The 15,892-nt window shown below is 38.4% G+C and overlaps 1 protein-coding gene across 1 annotated transcript in view; it reads right to left on the bottom strand.

The window, feature by feature from the left end:
* Window positions 1-525: 525 nt before the first annotated feature.
* The window catches only part of RAD23B (RAD23 homolog B, nucleotide excision repair protein), a 36,567-nt gene continuing 21,200 nt past the window's right edge, over window positions 526-15,892 (bottom strand). Inside the window, exons 6-10 of the mRNA XM_033086541.2 lie at window positions 11,474-11,601; window positions 7,076-7,199; window positions 6,032-6,159; window positions 5,302-5,478; window positions 526-3,511 (exon numbers count right to left, since the gene is read on the bottom strand). Coding sequence (XP_032942432.1) covers window positions 3,398-3,511; window positions 5,302-5,478; window positions 6,032-6,159; window positions 7,076-7,199; window positions 11,474-11,601 — 671 coding nt within the window. The 3' untranslated portion in view covers window positions 526-3,397. The remainder of the gene's footprint in view (window positions 3,512-5,301; window positions 5,479-6,031; window positions 6,160-7,075; window positions 7,200-11,473; window positions 11,602-15,892) is intronic.

The raw sequence follows: 15,892 nt of genomic DNA, 5'->3' as shown, positions 1-15,892 counted from the left end.
ATGGTATGCTGGCATCTCAAAGCAGGCAGGGAAGAAGATCTATAAAGGTTACTGACAAAGGTGTACTCCCCACTCCCACTTTATTGTTTCCATTGAACAAGAGAGTATTTTCAAGTGCAGAAATTCTAGGTTAGTTTTGTGTAAGAGAAATCAGAAAAAAAGAAAGATGTGGCTGCCTTCAAAACTCTATAAAACCAAATGAAATATCCAATGAAACCACGGGTGACAGATCTGCATGCATTATTTGAGGACTTGGCTTTGTTTTTGCTTGGTTCACTCATGCATGTTCTTGAACTGAAGCTCAACCCAGCATTCCAAAATGAGAGTCACAATCTGACTTCATGAGTGAGTATCTCACATTCCTAAAAAATTCTGATAGTGTGGGGTAAGAACAAGGAATTTAATCAGTCAAATTGCTTGGATTTTAGCTGGACTCATCAGACAGCTCTGGATAAGGTAAATTAACCACAACATTAAAATGCAGCCGTAGAGAGGACTTAAGAACAGACAACTACAGAATTAATATGACTTCAGAGTAACTTTTTAATCCCAATTAAAAGTGCATCATAAATAGCTTTTGTCTAAGCAGATATTCAGAAGTTTTACAACAAAGGTAAGGACTACAGTACCAAAACTTAGGAAGAAATACTTTATTTTCTCAGCTACTGTTCAGAAAGCCCTGAGGAAACTGATCCCCAAATCCCTAAGAGATGTGCAGCAGAGAAGCTGAGAAGCACTCTGTGCAGACAACTCCCGGTAGTACTTGGTAGAAAACGAGGCACAACATACCTAGGCAGCTTGCTCAGGTCACACCTCCTCATCACCACATGAATTCCATGTATTCTTCCCTTTTGGCAGCTACTACAAAGAGAGACATGATTCGCCCTGGCAAGTATCCCGCTATTGGACAGGTAACAGTTTTTGCTAGCATGTAAGGTCAGACACCTGTTGTTCATCAGAAGTCACAAAAACACTGTTTCACTGCTGGAGAAAACGGGAACAGCATGACTAGTAAGGCTTCAAACACAGCAGCCATAAATCCCTCAGTCACTCAGCATACAAAGTTACAAATGAACAAAGCTACTAGCTTTTTTTTCTGATTTTTTTTTTTTTAACAAAGAACAAGCTCAACAGACTTTAATTCAAACACATTTATAATAAGTAAACATTTCAAAATCAAAATTGGAGGGAGTGGACTGAAACACCCAGACATTCTTGCTTTACTCTCCACCCTCCTAGAGAAGGAATGGTTATTTCTCATAGCAGTTTGATCAGTACAGAAGACTCCCACAAACTAAAAGCTTTTGTCTTAGTTAGGTATTAGCTATGTAGTAAAAGTACATTCAAGAAGTCCTTGTATCAATTTGGTGTTTTTCAAGTACCTGACAGCTGGTCCTTTTACAGATTAAAAACAGCCCCTTTTGGCGTGCAATGTTAAATCAAAATCCATCTCTCCCAGTTCACAGAAAAACTGAGAATCCTATTTAGATGAAGGCTACTAGCTGACTCAGGTATTAATGTTAACTTCTCTAAAATGAAAACATTATGAAATATTCATTTCCTATTTAGCAGTATCACATCTCCTACTCATAGATTTGGGTTGTGCTACTGATCACTTAGACAACATACAACTAAGAAATTTTGAAAGAATAAAATCTGAATAATTAAAATACTATCCGGAAAAATATCACAGATGTATAAGAATAGAAAAAAAAAGTAAAAGGCTTTAAAACATTTCATTGTTTTGTGCAGATAATATTTTTACAGACTATGGCCAATCAATGAAGAAACGTAATATAAACGTTTCAGTCTTTTTAGCTCTTTTTTCAAGACACTTGACTTGTACTTTGAGCTTAAGTAGTAGTTAAGCAGTTAATCCACTGATAAACTCAGCAGAAAATTTTTCAGTTGTACCACTAAATCATTAAAATCATTAGTATCATTAGTTGTACAGGACTTCAGTGCTGTACCACTAACAATATTTTTTCCTGGTTACTGTAGAGGTAAATTTGTAATCCAGGCAATTGGACTACAACAGTAGAAAAAAATCAAACTATCCCCATGTTGCGTTCAGGTAATGTTGCACAGAACAGCTTTAGATTAAATTTGCATTTGTCTTTATTCCTACTATTGCAATGATGGGCAAAATTACCTCTAAAAGTAATTGTGTATTAAAAAAGAAAAGTTTAACATTTTATGATGACTAAACAAAATAAATGATAAGTAGGTATGGAGGAGTAAGATTTGAAACTCTGTAACCAGAGTTTATTTTTCAATAGAAAATTTCGAGTGTCAATTTTTTTACACTGGAATAAATTGACAGTTTGCTTGATATCTCGAGTTTTGAACTTCTCTTCCTTATAAAGTGAATAAATCCCCAAAAGTCCTTACTTAACAGAAATAGCTTGAACACTACAATATACTCAAAAGCAACAGAACACTTATAGCTGTACTATAAAAGCTGGTTCAACGAAGTTGGGAAGGTGAAATTTGATTTGATAAAATCTCATTTCAGCAGACAAAAATGAAGCTTGCATTTTGTTTGCTGGCAGAAAAAGAATATTCAATTCACTAGAGTGCATATAACAAAACCAAACATGCAATCTATTGCTTTTAAAACTTTTACTGCAAGATAACATTAAGAGAACAGTAATTAGATATCTATCTTTTTTTTTTCCCAAAGAGAAAATATGTAAACAGGATAATAATTTTTTTCTGTATGTATATAGTTTCTCAGATCATTTCAGGGGGACAAAGGAGGGGGTGGTGTTTCTGAATAATCAGGACACTTTTAACTGCAATAGGTTTTCATTGGAAAAAAAGAAAAAAGCCAACACTGTTCTACTTCAGCATTAGACAAAAATACTGTGCTTCTTGCACTACTTTAACACAGATGAAGCAAAAAACCCAAATACCCCTATTTTGGCATTCAGGATTACATTTGCTCTGATCTTTTAGATTTCACAAAGTTGCTATCCAGTGTTGCCATGAAATATGCCAATACTAAGTGGGAAGGAACTTCTAATGTCAATACTACGTGGAAAGGAACATGAAGCAGTGCATTACACTACATTTCTGGAACTAGTACAGTAAGAGTGAAAACCTAGAAAAAGTTAACCTACAGTTTATAGAAGGAACTAATTATCTGCAGAAGCTGAATTTTTGGTTGTATATATATTTTTTTAACACTGTGCGATTTTCTGCCATCTGCTGATTTAAAACAGACAGTTAAAAGTTGTTGCTTTCTTTGCTTTGTTTCCCATGTTCTCCCTTCCACCCACCCCCTATATGGCATACACCAAGCATTATGAATATAAGCCCAAATATCCTAGACAATCCAGTGAACAGAGTTAGTGTAATGCACTGGTGTGAGGTGTGAAATAGAAAAAGAATTCTCTCAGTCTTCGTCGAAGTTCTGCTGTAGAAGAAAGTTGGCAGCCAGGTTTTCATTCTTCTCACAAGCGAAATATGCCTGTATCACAAGTCCTTCAGGAAATCCTAATGCCTTTAACTGAAGAAAAGAAACATATTTAGGAAGTACATTTTGCATGTTAGGTTTATTTGTATGTCTAGTGTCTTAGATGTCAGGTAAGCAATTACTGCCTTCTGGAAAATCACATTGCTGCATAGCCCAGTGCAGACTTTAGCAATGAGTAAAAAAGGAAGTGCTGCCTCTGCCTTTAATAAAGAGAATCCTCACTTGAAAAAGTGATTGGATTAAGTCTAATGAAGCACTATAAAAAACTTGTCACTTCTTTAGTGACACAGTAAGTCTAAAACAGACCTGAGTCACAGTGTTACCATGAAGTAACAGCACATTGCACTGCTGCAGGAAAAAACCCAACTTAAACAATGATAATTTTAAACAAGTGTAGAAAGCTCCAAAGCACTTCTAACAAAAAATTGCCTGGAACAAAAGCTCCTAGCCTGTGATCTTTAGTAGGCTGTCCAGCACATCACATAAAGCCATATTTTCAATTGTTTATCTTAAAAAATTAACTACACACTGCAGCCAAGACAAGTAAGCTGAGAGCAATCTGGTTTTCAGAAGTCAAGGAATTAATTAATGTCTGGAACATAGTGACAACAGGGCATGAGAAGAGAAGAACTTATTACTGTGCCAACGGTTTAGCCAGTACTTAGGGGCATTCAGCAAATGAATTCTTGCCAAAGGCAAGTACACTCCACTATTTGAAGATTTTTCTTAAAGTCCTCACAGCACCTGCAAGGCATTTAATGTATGGGGCAGATTAAATAACTGTGAGAAAAACTGAGTCCTATTATCCTTACCAGCCATTCTTAGATTTTATTTCAGGCCCCCAAGTGGCATGAAGGCATTGGCTGCAATACAAAGACACTTAAATTTCAAGGTTTGTCTTTCATGGAAAAAAGCATATGTATCTCTGCTGTGTTTTAGAACAAGTTGTAGAGGTAATAAAGCTCTACTGCATAAAATGGCTTTAAAAGGAAATGCAACAGACTAGAAAAGAGGACCTGTGAATAAGTACATGGACAAATAAATTTTATTAATTGCCAATTTCCTCAAGATCTAGAGAATAGACACCTACATACAAATAGGTGATCCTTACATAAACTTTTGTTTTGCCAGATGAAAAAACATTTGTCTCCGGGGTACCAAACCACTACCAAAGTATGACAAAATTCTTGCAGTTTCTCCTGAGAAAAATCTCAGAGGCATTGCCATCTACAGAAATTCATATTTACTCAGTTGCACATTATTTATGAACGCAATATTACCTCCTCAGAGTATATTTTCATGCTTACCAGTATTTTAGAAAATTATGATTCATTAACTGTCATGAACAGACACATAACTGGGTAAAGTTTTGACTTCAACTGATCTACTTATCCATGAGTGTTCTTACTTTCCAAATACTTTGCACACAGTGCTCAAGCAGCCAGATCCTTTTACCTGGAAACCTGTCATGGCATGATCTTAGAACAATACTGGCTGAGGCTTCTGCAAGAGGAATTACTTCCTGAATAATTCCTGAGGGAAACCCATTCCGTTATGAAGTATGATAGGATGGTCTCTGATTGCTTAAAATGCTCTGCCTCTTCTCAGTGAGACTGATTTAAGATATTTTAGACTCAACTGCTATAAAGCAAGAAGAGATATGATTTGAAACAAGGCTACAGTAGCTATGAAATGCCAAGTACGAAAATACCAAATACGATGCAGAACCACTGAGCTAAGCCAAGTTTAAGTTAATTATGTCTTAAGCATGCACTGGAGTCAATGCCCTACAGCAACAAGAATTTCAAAGAAGAAAGGCTCACCCTTTCTATAGCTTCTTTTTCCTGAGGTGTTACTTGAATGTAGTTCATATGAGCATTCCCAGCATCTCCTATTCCTCCAGTGCTGGCACCATCGTCACTGCCACTTAAACCTTGACGAGACTCTAGAACTGGCTCATTCAACATATGAATAAAATGTTCCTGATGCTGGCTTATTTGCTGTGTTGCACAGAACAGTAAAAGAAACACATATTTAAACAACTGATGTTTAAGTATCCCAACAGACAAGTAAAAATATTTATTTTCAGAGAATTAAGAAGTCAAAGGGACATGTAAAAAATGCACAGAAAAAAATTGGTAAATCTAACCATAACAATTGCAATTTTAATGTTTCAATTCAACCGGAAATTCAACTGCAGTGATCCTTCCCTCTTCCTCATCCCCTCTGCCCCTCTTATGAAGTCTCAAATTTGTATCAGTCATAGTAAATACATTCTGTGCAGCACAACTGCTGAAAAGCCAGCAATAGAACGTTGCAACTGTTAGTAACATAACATATATCCCATAACATCATAACATATATCCTGTAACATCATTATGGGATACATATAAACATATGGAATATATATAATAATATATTAAATATTATAAATAATACATTAATTATATAATGTATATATATTAACATATAGCCCAGACATCATCAATGTATGACTCTCTTTTAAAGTTAAGTCAGAATTAGAAAGCATGATTTTCTTGTTTTAAGATCCACCTGCAGTAGTTGAGGGTTTTCCCGTCCAATTTGCTGTAGCAATGCTGGCAACAGAGAAGGATTTTGCTGGATAATTTGTCTCATCTGCTGGAACTGAGGCTGATTTCGTAAAAACTCAAGTGGATGCCCTGAAAAAAACATCAGTGAAATAATATGTTTTTATAAAGTTACTGAGCATCTTAATTAAAGGCATACCTACACTGTAACTATAGACAGAAATAGGACATGAAAGTGGATAATACACCACTCACTGAAGAGTAAAAGAATTTCCTTCCTCACTCTAGCTTTAAGCAAAACTTCTTTATTCTAAGGTCAAATAATGCATTTCCTTTTCACCCAGTCTTGTCTTAAGATCCAACAGCCTTGTCCTTATCTCCAACACTTTCCTCTGGATCCCTCAGCTCTGGTTAATCTCAATCAGACATATCTATCCACTGTCTTGTATCTTGAGCACCATTTCTAACTCAGCCTAAGACAGACCTTTCCTACCCCTTCATTAGGCTCCTTTAATGTATTTATCTACCTATCTCCCTTTAAAAGACAGATAAATACATGATAAATACCCTTCTCTTTAGCAGGCACCAACTACTGTCAAAGTGCTGTACTGCTGAGTGAGGAGTCCTAGGTCATTTAAAGGTCTCTCTAGTGCTATGCTTCATAGCCTGATTTCAGGTTTCTCCCTTGATATTCCCAGCTTCTGTGTGGTAAATACAATAATATAGTCACAGTAGACAGTGCCCAGTCAGTCACAGCGTAGAAAACCAGAGTTTAAGTGAGAGAAAACACAATTCCCCCTCTATATCCATGGTCTTGCACTTAAGAATCCCGCATACTGAATTAAAGAAATTGTGCAAATTCACTGCATTTTTTGACAATACAACAAGCCACTTGTCCCAAGAAAGTGCCACACCTGGAATTTCCATGCTGACAGCTCTTATCTAATTCCCTCTGAACAACTCACAGGCACCTGGAACTTAAAACTGACTGAAAAAGAGATTAAGTGCACATTGTTTATCACATTTTCTCAAACAGAGCCTTTCTTACCTCCTAGTGAGCTAGTAGTCGTGGGTATGGTTGCTACTGCTGCTGCCACTGCTGAAGACTGAGATGCACCAGTGCTTGGTGGTTGAGGGGGGTCAGCCACAGCCTGATTATCTCCAGGTATCCCCTAAAGCCACAGGTCACATCATTAACCACAGAATGCTAACATATGTTTCAACTGCGTGCAGCATTTGGGTTTCAGAATGAAGGGGGGGGGAAAATACCCAAAACTTTATGCTTTCACTGCAAATACAAGGCAAGATCCTGTGAGTTATGCATTTATAACTGACAGAGAACACCGTGAAAAGATTAATTTTATTCCTTGGCAGGAAAAATGTGCATTTTGTATAAAAAGGCATGCCCTGCATCACTTTAAACACACTTTGATAAAAAATACATGCTTTGAATCCTGTTTAAGGATATTTGATATAAGTGAAAAAGTTAAACTAAAAAAACTGTTACACTATGCTATACTATTGTGCAAATGTGACATTACAGCAACAAAGGCAGTACAAAATACTAAGATTAATAATCCATACAGTTGGCAAAGAAGAGATGCAAGAACACAGACAGCTCTTGGGACTTCTTTCCTCATTGAAAAGCTGTCATTTACTGTATCTTAAGGTGAAAAGGTTTGTAAGTTACCCAGCTTCATCAGTTTTAAAAAAAATAAATTAACTTGCCTTTTGTGTATTTACTATGTGCAAGCAAGTTTATATAGGAACTGACTGTTCAGAGGGCTGAAATAGACAAAGCTAAAACACAATTTATAATAAAATAGAATGTAGGTTATACAATCATGATACTTCAACTCTACTACTTTTCTCCAGCATGGAAATCCTTCATGCTACCTACCCCAAACACTGCCTTCCTCACTGCCACTGAACTCCTGCACCAAGTCTGTCCTTTCAACCAACCTTTCTGAAGTCTAGAAACTTACTCATGGGAGAGACACAAAGAATATTACAACAAACCCTGTTGGAACAGCCCAGAGAAGTTACCCAAATGAGGGCCACCCTTGTGTTGGGGAACCAGAAAACATTAAGAACTGGGTGGGTGGAAATATTACAGAACTACAGGGTAACCAGGCAATGAAGAGGTTTGTCAAGCCTACCATAAAAATCACTGGCAGGTAATGTAGATTAAAAGCCCTGCTGTAACATGATCTTCACATGGTATGTTCATCATTACACCTGTACAACAAGGACAAATACACCGCTAATATAGAAAGCACATCCAGAAAGGGAGAACTGGACAGTGCTTCAAGAAATGCTCTTTGCCTTACTTGTTTATTAAGAAGCACATCAAGGTATAAATCACCTGATCATCAAGTGCTCATTAAAGCCACTCAGGGAATAAATGCAAGATTTCCCTGTCACACACTTCATTACCTGCACTTGGCTCAGTAAGCTTGTTACACATTGCTCCCTCCACTGAGGGGGAGGAGAGCTCCATTCATGGTATAATTCTGAGGTAACTCTCCCTTATCAGTGGCTTACAGAGCACCGATTAAATACCTTTTCCATCAAATCAGTCATTTTTGGCAATCCAAGCATAATGTAACAACTTGGCTAATCTTATGAAATTACTAGTTGATTTCACCTATTCACAGGCATACGTCATCACTGCAATCTGTGTCCAGATCAAACAACATGTGCTTGTTTAAACTTTTAAGTTTGCTCTTGAATGGAAGGACTGTGTAAACTAGTTCAAACAAATTTACTTAGAAATTATTAATCGTCTTGAACATCATCTTAACTCCTGAACACAAGCTTGAAGTATCACTCTCCAAATAACAGAGACTGTGTACAGCTGTAATCAGACTACGTGAGTGAGGTGTATGGACATTGTTCACACAGCTACACAACAGTATAAAGCATGGTATTAAACCACACACAAGCCACTCTGAATGCAAACACTGCTTGCATAGCAAAAAAGGCCACTGTTGCCTTATGGCGGATGAAACAATTGTTTACTGTTTAACTGAGCAGTACAGCGGTTTTTAGCTGACATTGCTCGCTGCAGGGTAATAATCACATCAGGTCCAGCTTCTGGAGAGAACACAGAATAAAATAGTTCCAGTTGGGAGGTACTTAAAATGATCATCTAGTCCCATTGACTGACCAATTCATGGTTGACCAAAAGTTAAAACCTGTAAAGGGCATTGTCCAAATGCCTCTGAATTACTGACAGGCACAGGACATTGACCACCTCTCCAGGAGTTTTGTTCAGTATTTGACTGTACTCACACTAAAGAAATGTTTCTGAAAAATATCCAAACTAAGAGGAGATGACAAAACTCCTTCCTTAATGGAGGTTAGGAAATCCTTGGCTGAAAGAGAGATCTAAATGTAAATGCCTCCAAAGATGAGTCTGGGGCACAGAAAAATAAAGATTATCTTTGGTAGCTCCTTCTACAACCACAGGTCACAGACACAGGATTACATCCTAAATGACCCTGAACGATCAAGTCATGAAAACTGAAGAGCTAGCCAACAGAGCTACGGACAAGTAGAATCTTCAGGGCTCATCTGAGGAATAGCTGTGCTTTAATTACAGTTTAAGCCCTTTCTAACACCTTACCCTTGCCGTGCCCAGGTTCCTTCAATCTGGACAGTGTTGTTAAACTTACAGATCTCAGTGTATTAATCATACTCTTCATATTATATAAAAGATAGTACTCATGATAGTTTGCAGGGGAGTAATGTAGAAAGAGGGTCAAAGAACAATGTCATCAAGAGATCAGATCAACAGTAACCAAAAAAACCCCTTTCTTTTTGATGTAGTAGGACAGTAAGGAACATCTTCAGATCCCAGCAGACCCAGAACAGTTATAAAGACCATCTGTAAGGATTCTTCTAGAAGGACAGCAAAAAAGTCTGCCATCTAATACGGTCTCCAACACCATTCCTCCCTACTCCCTTTTCCAGCAGGAGGAAGAAAGAAGAAAACATATTTCCAGTAAAGGATAACATGAAACATAAAGGGACATCTTATATAACAGAGGGACCCATTTTATGTACAGGACCTACTGAAGGACTAGAAATTAACTGCTGATAGCAGTCAATGCATTTGGCAGACATGAAATGTAGCTCCATCACAGGGAAATTCTATCTCTATTCTGGAATTCCTGACCAGAAATAAACTAGAGGAGTGAAATGCCAGAAACTAAGTGCACAAGAATTGAACACTGCATAGGACTGCCAACACTTAGGGGAGGCACTGAATTCATGGTGTATTTACAGACTAGATGAACAGTAAATTCAACATTTTTACAACATGAAAAACAAATGTTTGAACTTGCAGACTTATGACAAAGAGTTGGGAGCTATTGCATTCACCCGTGCTTGGCCTAATGGTAGCTGGGAATTGAACCTTTCACATTCTTGTACTCCAAACATTTGTTTTCAGTTTCAAATCTGAAGATTACAAAGTTTTGGGAACATTAATGTAATCAGGAAGCATGCCTGGTACTTGTAACTACTGAGGGAAAACTTACTCAACAAAATTAAAGTTTTATAACTGGAGGGTAAATATGCCAGATTTCTTATCAATCAATCAGAAATTCAATCCACATCTATTTTGCAATGATTAGGTCAAGATATCTGGTTGCGAGATTTTAATAAAGTTCAGATCTGCTAAAAGGAAAAACCTCATTAGGAGAAAAACTGTATGCCAGACTAAAAATTAAATGTACTGGAAATACTGATTAAGCAACAAATAAGACAGATTCTATGGTGGCTACAATTCACCTGCCAGATTCAGGTATTCAACAAGAAATAACCCAAAAAGTCCCTAAAACAACTCTCAGGGTTTTCATTAAAGTGAAATTACTCCTCTATTTCCTCTCCTGCCAATGAAGTTCATTTAAACCTTCAAGCTTTATTTATCAAATGAAAATTGTTTTTTATCTAAAACACTGCTGAAGTGAAAAATGAAGTTAAATTAAGCACTGTTCAAAAATAAACCCTCTCAAACCCTTCTGTTTGGAAAGTATATTAAGAACACTGTGCCTTATTAACAAAAACAGTGAACTGGAACATGATGATATAGATACAAAAGTATAACAAATCAACTAATGCTGTCACTAAGAGATGACACAAAACCACTGAGCCAACCACTGGCAGTCAAAGCTATCACTATAACTGGATATACTTTACAGACACACCCATATCAATCAACAAAAAATGAAAGCAAAGAAGTGGTAGAGGTGGTTAGGGATTACTTCAGTGTTTTATAGAAAACACCACGTCTGTAAAAACTTCAGTCTCATCTTTCCAGATGGCAAATGCCACTCTCAGTGACTGAGTAATGCTCAAAATAACACCAAAATCAAAATGAAAGGTATTGTGTGGAAAACAGAAACTCAAAGAACAAGGTGCAGGTAAGGTAAGTGCTCACCATCAGAAGGTATTCCACTGCTCTGTCAGGATTGTTGAAGCTGGCCCTCAGTGCTGCAATCACCTGCTCCCGTTCGTAGCCCATGGACATGATCTCAGTCACCATGTTCTCATAGGACTGACCAGTCACTAGAAGTCATAGGACCACAATTTTAAGGGTAAAAGAAGAAAATAATCACACACACGCACAAAATTTTAATGAATAAATGTAATTTTTACTTGGATTTCAGTCGTTCATTGAAAAGAGTACTTCATATTAAACATGCTGTGGTTCTCTGGCTTTAATTCTAAATACATTCAGTGGTTTCATCATGAATTTGATTGGAAATAGTGGAGGGTAAAGAAGAAAATGTAAACTTCTACTGACAAAAGCAGTACTTGCGATACTTCTATACTTGTAATTGAAATAATGTTCTCTCTTCAAGTTTTCATTTAAGGTCAAGGGCATCTTCACAGCTAATATTCAATTCCTGATGTAATCAAGAGAAGTCTCCTGCAGCTTACATTTGGAAATGTATTAATTTGAAATCTGCCTGTCAAATTATTAACCATTGAGGATTTTCCAAATAAAGACTTTCTGCTATGCTGTTGTTAGATAGATGACAATTAGTGATGACCATTATATTGCTATATATTGCTACATGTTGGTGATGGTGAGCAAAGTAATTTAATCAACTTAATTTGGACCAACTCAAATCATGCAGAAGACCTAAAAGTTGGATCTAGTAAAGTCTCTGAAGACTTCATTGGGGATTCAGGAAACCAAGTTATCATTTAATTCTTATCTCAATTTAACATTTGACTAGACATCCACCACATCAAATCCCCGCCTCTTACAGCAAAAATAGTTGAAAACTGTCCCACACTTGCAGCAAGCAAGACAAAAGGTACACATACTACCTATGGAGCAATTTAAGGGCAACTGTTCACTACACTAATGTCACTGTAAGGAAGATTATTATCTCTTTTCATAATCCATTTAATTTTCCTGCCTCAAAAGCAGACAGTAAGCATAACAATTTTAAAGAAAGGTAACTATTCTATTATACATTCTAATCACGCAAATCTTCAAGGTAATCTTCCTGGGGGTAGGGGGTAAATATACAAACAAACCCAGGGCTTAAAAATACCATCTCCTTCCTTGGATAAAGGTATTCCTTACCTCAGTGAAATCCTACTACTGATGGACTCTGCAACTACCAGTGACAGGAAAGTTAAATAATTAATGGTTGTCATAAAAACCAACTGATTAATAATATTTTTGAAAACACAAAGGAAAAAAATACAAGAGCTACTCTGTTAAGGCAAGTAAGTCATTGTTAAAAGAAACAAAGAAAACATGATGTTTTATTGCCTTAGGGAGAAGGTGTTTAACTCAAGCCAACATTAATACAACCCCACTGCCTGTTTCTTAACATGTGCTTCTAAATAATCAGTGGTTGTATGACTTTGGGCAGTATAAAGAACAAGCAATAAAACAGCCCTAGCCCAAGGGTACTTGTGCATTATCCACACATAAAGATTTAAAAGCCTTGACTAATTTGAGTATTTATTATTATCAGGGTTTCAAAGTACAGTAATTTCACGACTATAAGGCGCACCCTTTTGACTAAAATTTTCGCCCAAACCCAAAAGTGCGCCTTATAGCCCGGTGCGCCTTATATATGGACAAAGTTCAGAAATTTGTCAACCCGGAAGCATGAGCTGTGGGAGGAGCTGGCAGGGCCGCAGCTGCCAGGTAGAGGCAGGGCCACAGGGCCACGGCTGCCGGGTGGAGGCGGGGCCTCAGCCAGCAACCACACGGGGGGAGCCGGTGGTGGATCCTCGCTGCAAAAAAAAGTGCGCCTTACAGTCTGGTGCGCCTTATATATGGGCAAAAGTTCGGAAATTTGCCGACACGCGAAAGTGCACCTTATAATCCAGTCCGCCTTATAGCCGTGAACTTACTGTAATAGTGCCAACCTGAGTTTAAGGAATGGTTAAGTTCTTCATGTCTTCATACAGAATTACAACATAATTTATTTCACATCTACCTTCATTTTTTCAAATGTGAAATTAAAAAAAAAAACACCTAAGCTTTGCTCTACAGATACATATTTCATACATGTCTTCAGGGAAGCAAAAAAGCCAAGCCAGTAATTGTCCCAACACAATGATTTTGCTACTTCTGCTCACATTCTCACTTACACAGCAATAGTTTACCCTTACTACTCCTAAGAAACCAGCCAAGCAGACAGAACACCTGTTACTGTAATTAGTTACTACTTGAACACTTCTGTATTGCTTTTTCAATATCAGCAAGGTAGAGACTAGAACAGTATGAGAGATTTGATACAGGAAAAAAATGCAAAAAAGTTGCCTTGCTCCACATAGGGTGCTACCTAAGGCATAATTATAAGACAAAGGAGGAAAACAAAGTTACTGAAAATGTAGGTGCATCTACCCCAAGCAGCCCACTTCACAAGTTGTACAAGAGTGAGATCAAGAATAATAATTCAGAAGTTGCACACCAGCAGTGTCATGATACAGAATCATTCCCAACTGTCCCTAGTGCTAGTGGAAATGTTTGAAGTTCAATGCTGAATTGATTCTGCTCTTTGTTTTTGTCTTTCAGGTAACATTTTAAAGCTGGATTAACTCAAATCCAGTTCATCACACTCCCCACAATAACTCCCATCCAAAGACCTAAAGATATCTCAGGCTGCCCCTGTGAAAGATGTGGTTGCACAAGGACTGCAAGACATGCAGATCTTCATGTAGCACACAAAGCCACATCACTTTTTTGCATTTACAATAATTTCATGACCATAAGGCGCACTGGACTATAAGGCGCACCCCCCGGGAGTCGGCAAAATGCGCAACTTTGTAGATCAGATAAGGCGCACCGGACTATAAGGCGCACTTTTTTTTTTTTTTTTTTTTTTTTTTTGCAGCGAGGCTCCGCCCCCAGCTCCCTCCGCGTGGTTGCTGGCCAAGGCCCCGCCTCAAGCCAGCAGCCATTTGCCCCCAGGCCCGTCTGTATCCGGCGGGGCCGGGGCATGCCCGCAACCCATCCGTGCCGCCTCACCGGGGCCAGGCTGTGGCCGCCGCCGCTCCGTGCCGCCTCGACGGGGCTGGAGGGTGCCTGTGTAGGGCCAGGGGGCGCCTCTGGAGGGGCGGTTCCGCCTCCACAGGGCCAGGGCGTGCCTCTGGAGGGACCGTGCCGCCTCCACGGGGCCGGGGGGTGCCTGTGTAGGGGCCATCCTGTCTCCATGGGGCCGGGAGTGCCCGCCGCCACTCCGCTCCGCCTCCACGTGGCAGCCATGGCCCTGCTGGCTCCCCCCGTGGCTCGCAGCTCTCACTTCCGGGTAGGCCAATTTTTTGAACTTTGTCCATCAGATAAGGCGCACCAGACTATAAGGCGCACTTTCAGGTTCTGGGGAAAATTTTAGTCAAAAGGGTGCGCCTTATAGTCGTGAAATTACTGTAATTGAAAACAACAGCAAATCATAGAAAACCTGTTTTCAAAGCCAAGTCAATTAATTTTCGACAATGAGAATCCACAATTAGAATATGTGTGGGATCCAGCCTAAGATGTGAAAACATACTCCATCCATTTGTGCAAGCAAATTCCCTTCAGAACAGTTTTTTAAAAAAAAGAACCAGAGTTCATGCCTATTGCCCTTTAAAATTTTTTGCCTGACAACACTTACAGTATGCTTACCCAGAAAATCACACTCAATACTTCTTATTTCCAAAAACTTTAGGGACATATGGGTTTAGTCCATCAGACACCAACCAAATAGTTCCCATATAAAATGGATCGTGAGGTGATGGTCTTGAAATATTTTGGGTTTTTTCCCCCAATTTTGACAAGATTTGAATCAAGACCATCAGTTTCATTTAACTTGCTGATCAACACTGTTAACACAACCGAGTGTTGGTGATGACATCAACTTAGCCACTAAGATATTATGAATAGTTAAGGAAGCACCTTTGGTAGCAGCAATCACTTCAGCCAGTTTAGTTCTTCTGTTACATTTTTGTCTCCTGCTATCAGTATCTTGCAGCTATTTTGGATCACACAATTTAAAACAGAATGTCACACCTGAGATCTAAGCTGCAGCTGGACAGACTCAATCTAGTAGCTACCACAAATTCATGTAAAATGTCACTGCTGCTTCTAAATCAACCTGGGCTGCCTAATCACAGCCTCCAATACAGCTACACCAAAATGTAAGTGAAACTCTCTACTTGGTTTAATTCTTTGTACCAAATTGCAGCTTCACATTTAAAAACAAAAGACAGAATAAAAACCCCACCTCCTCCTTGTTTCTGTGCCTGAATTTGTAACACTCCTGAACAATCCAAAAATTTCAGTAGGAGTAAGGAGTTGTGGGTTTGTCTAATAATTTCCTAGCTACCCAAATCGGCATAAATG

This window comes from Catharus ustulatus, assembly GCF_009819885.2.
Source record: "Catharus ustulatus isolate bCatUst1 chromosome Z unlocalized genomic scaffold, bCatUst1.pri.v2 scaffold_29_arrow_ctg1, whole genome shotgun sequence".
NCBI classification, from domain to species: domain Eukaryota; kingdom Metazoa; phylum Chordata; class Aves; order Passeriformes; family Turdidae; genus Catharus; species Catharus ustulatus.
The sequence above is the reverse complement of the archived record's forward strand: the minus strand, read 5'-3'. Positions and strand labels throughout refer to the sequence as shown.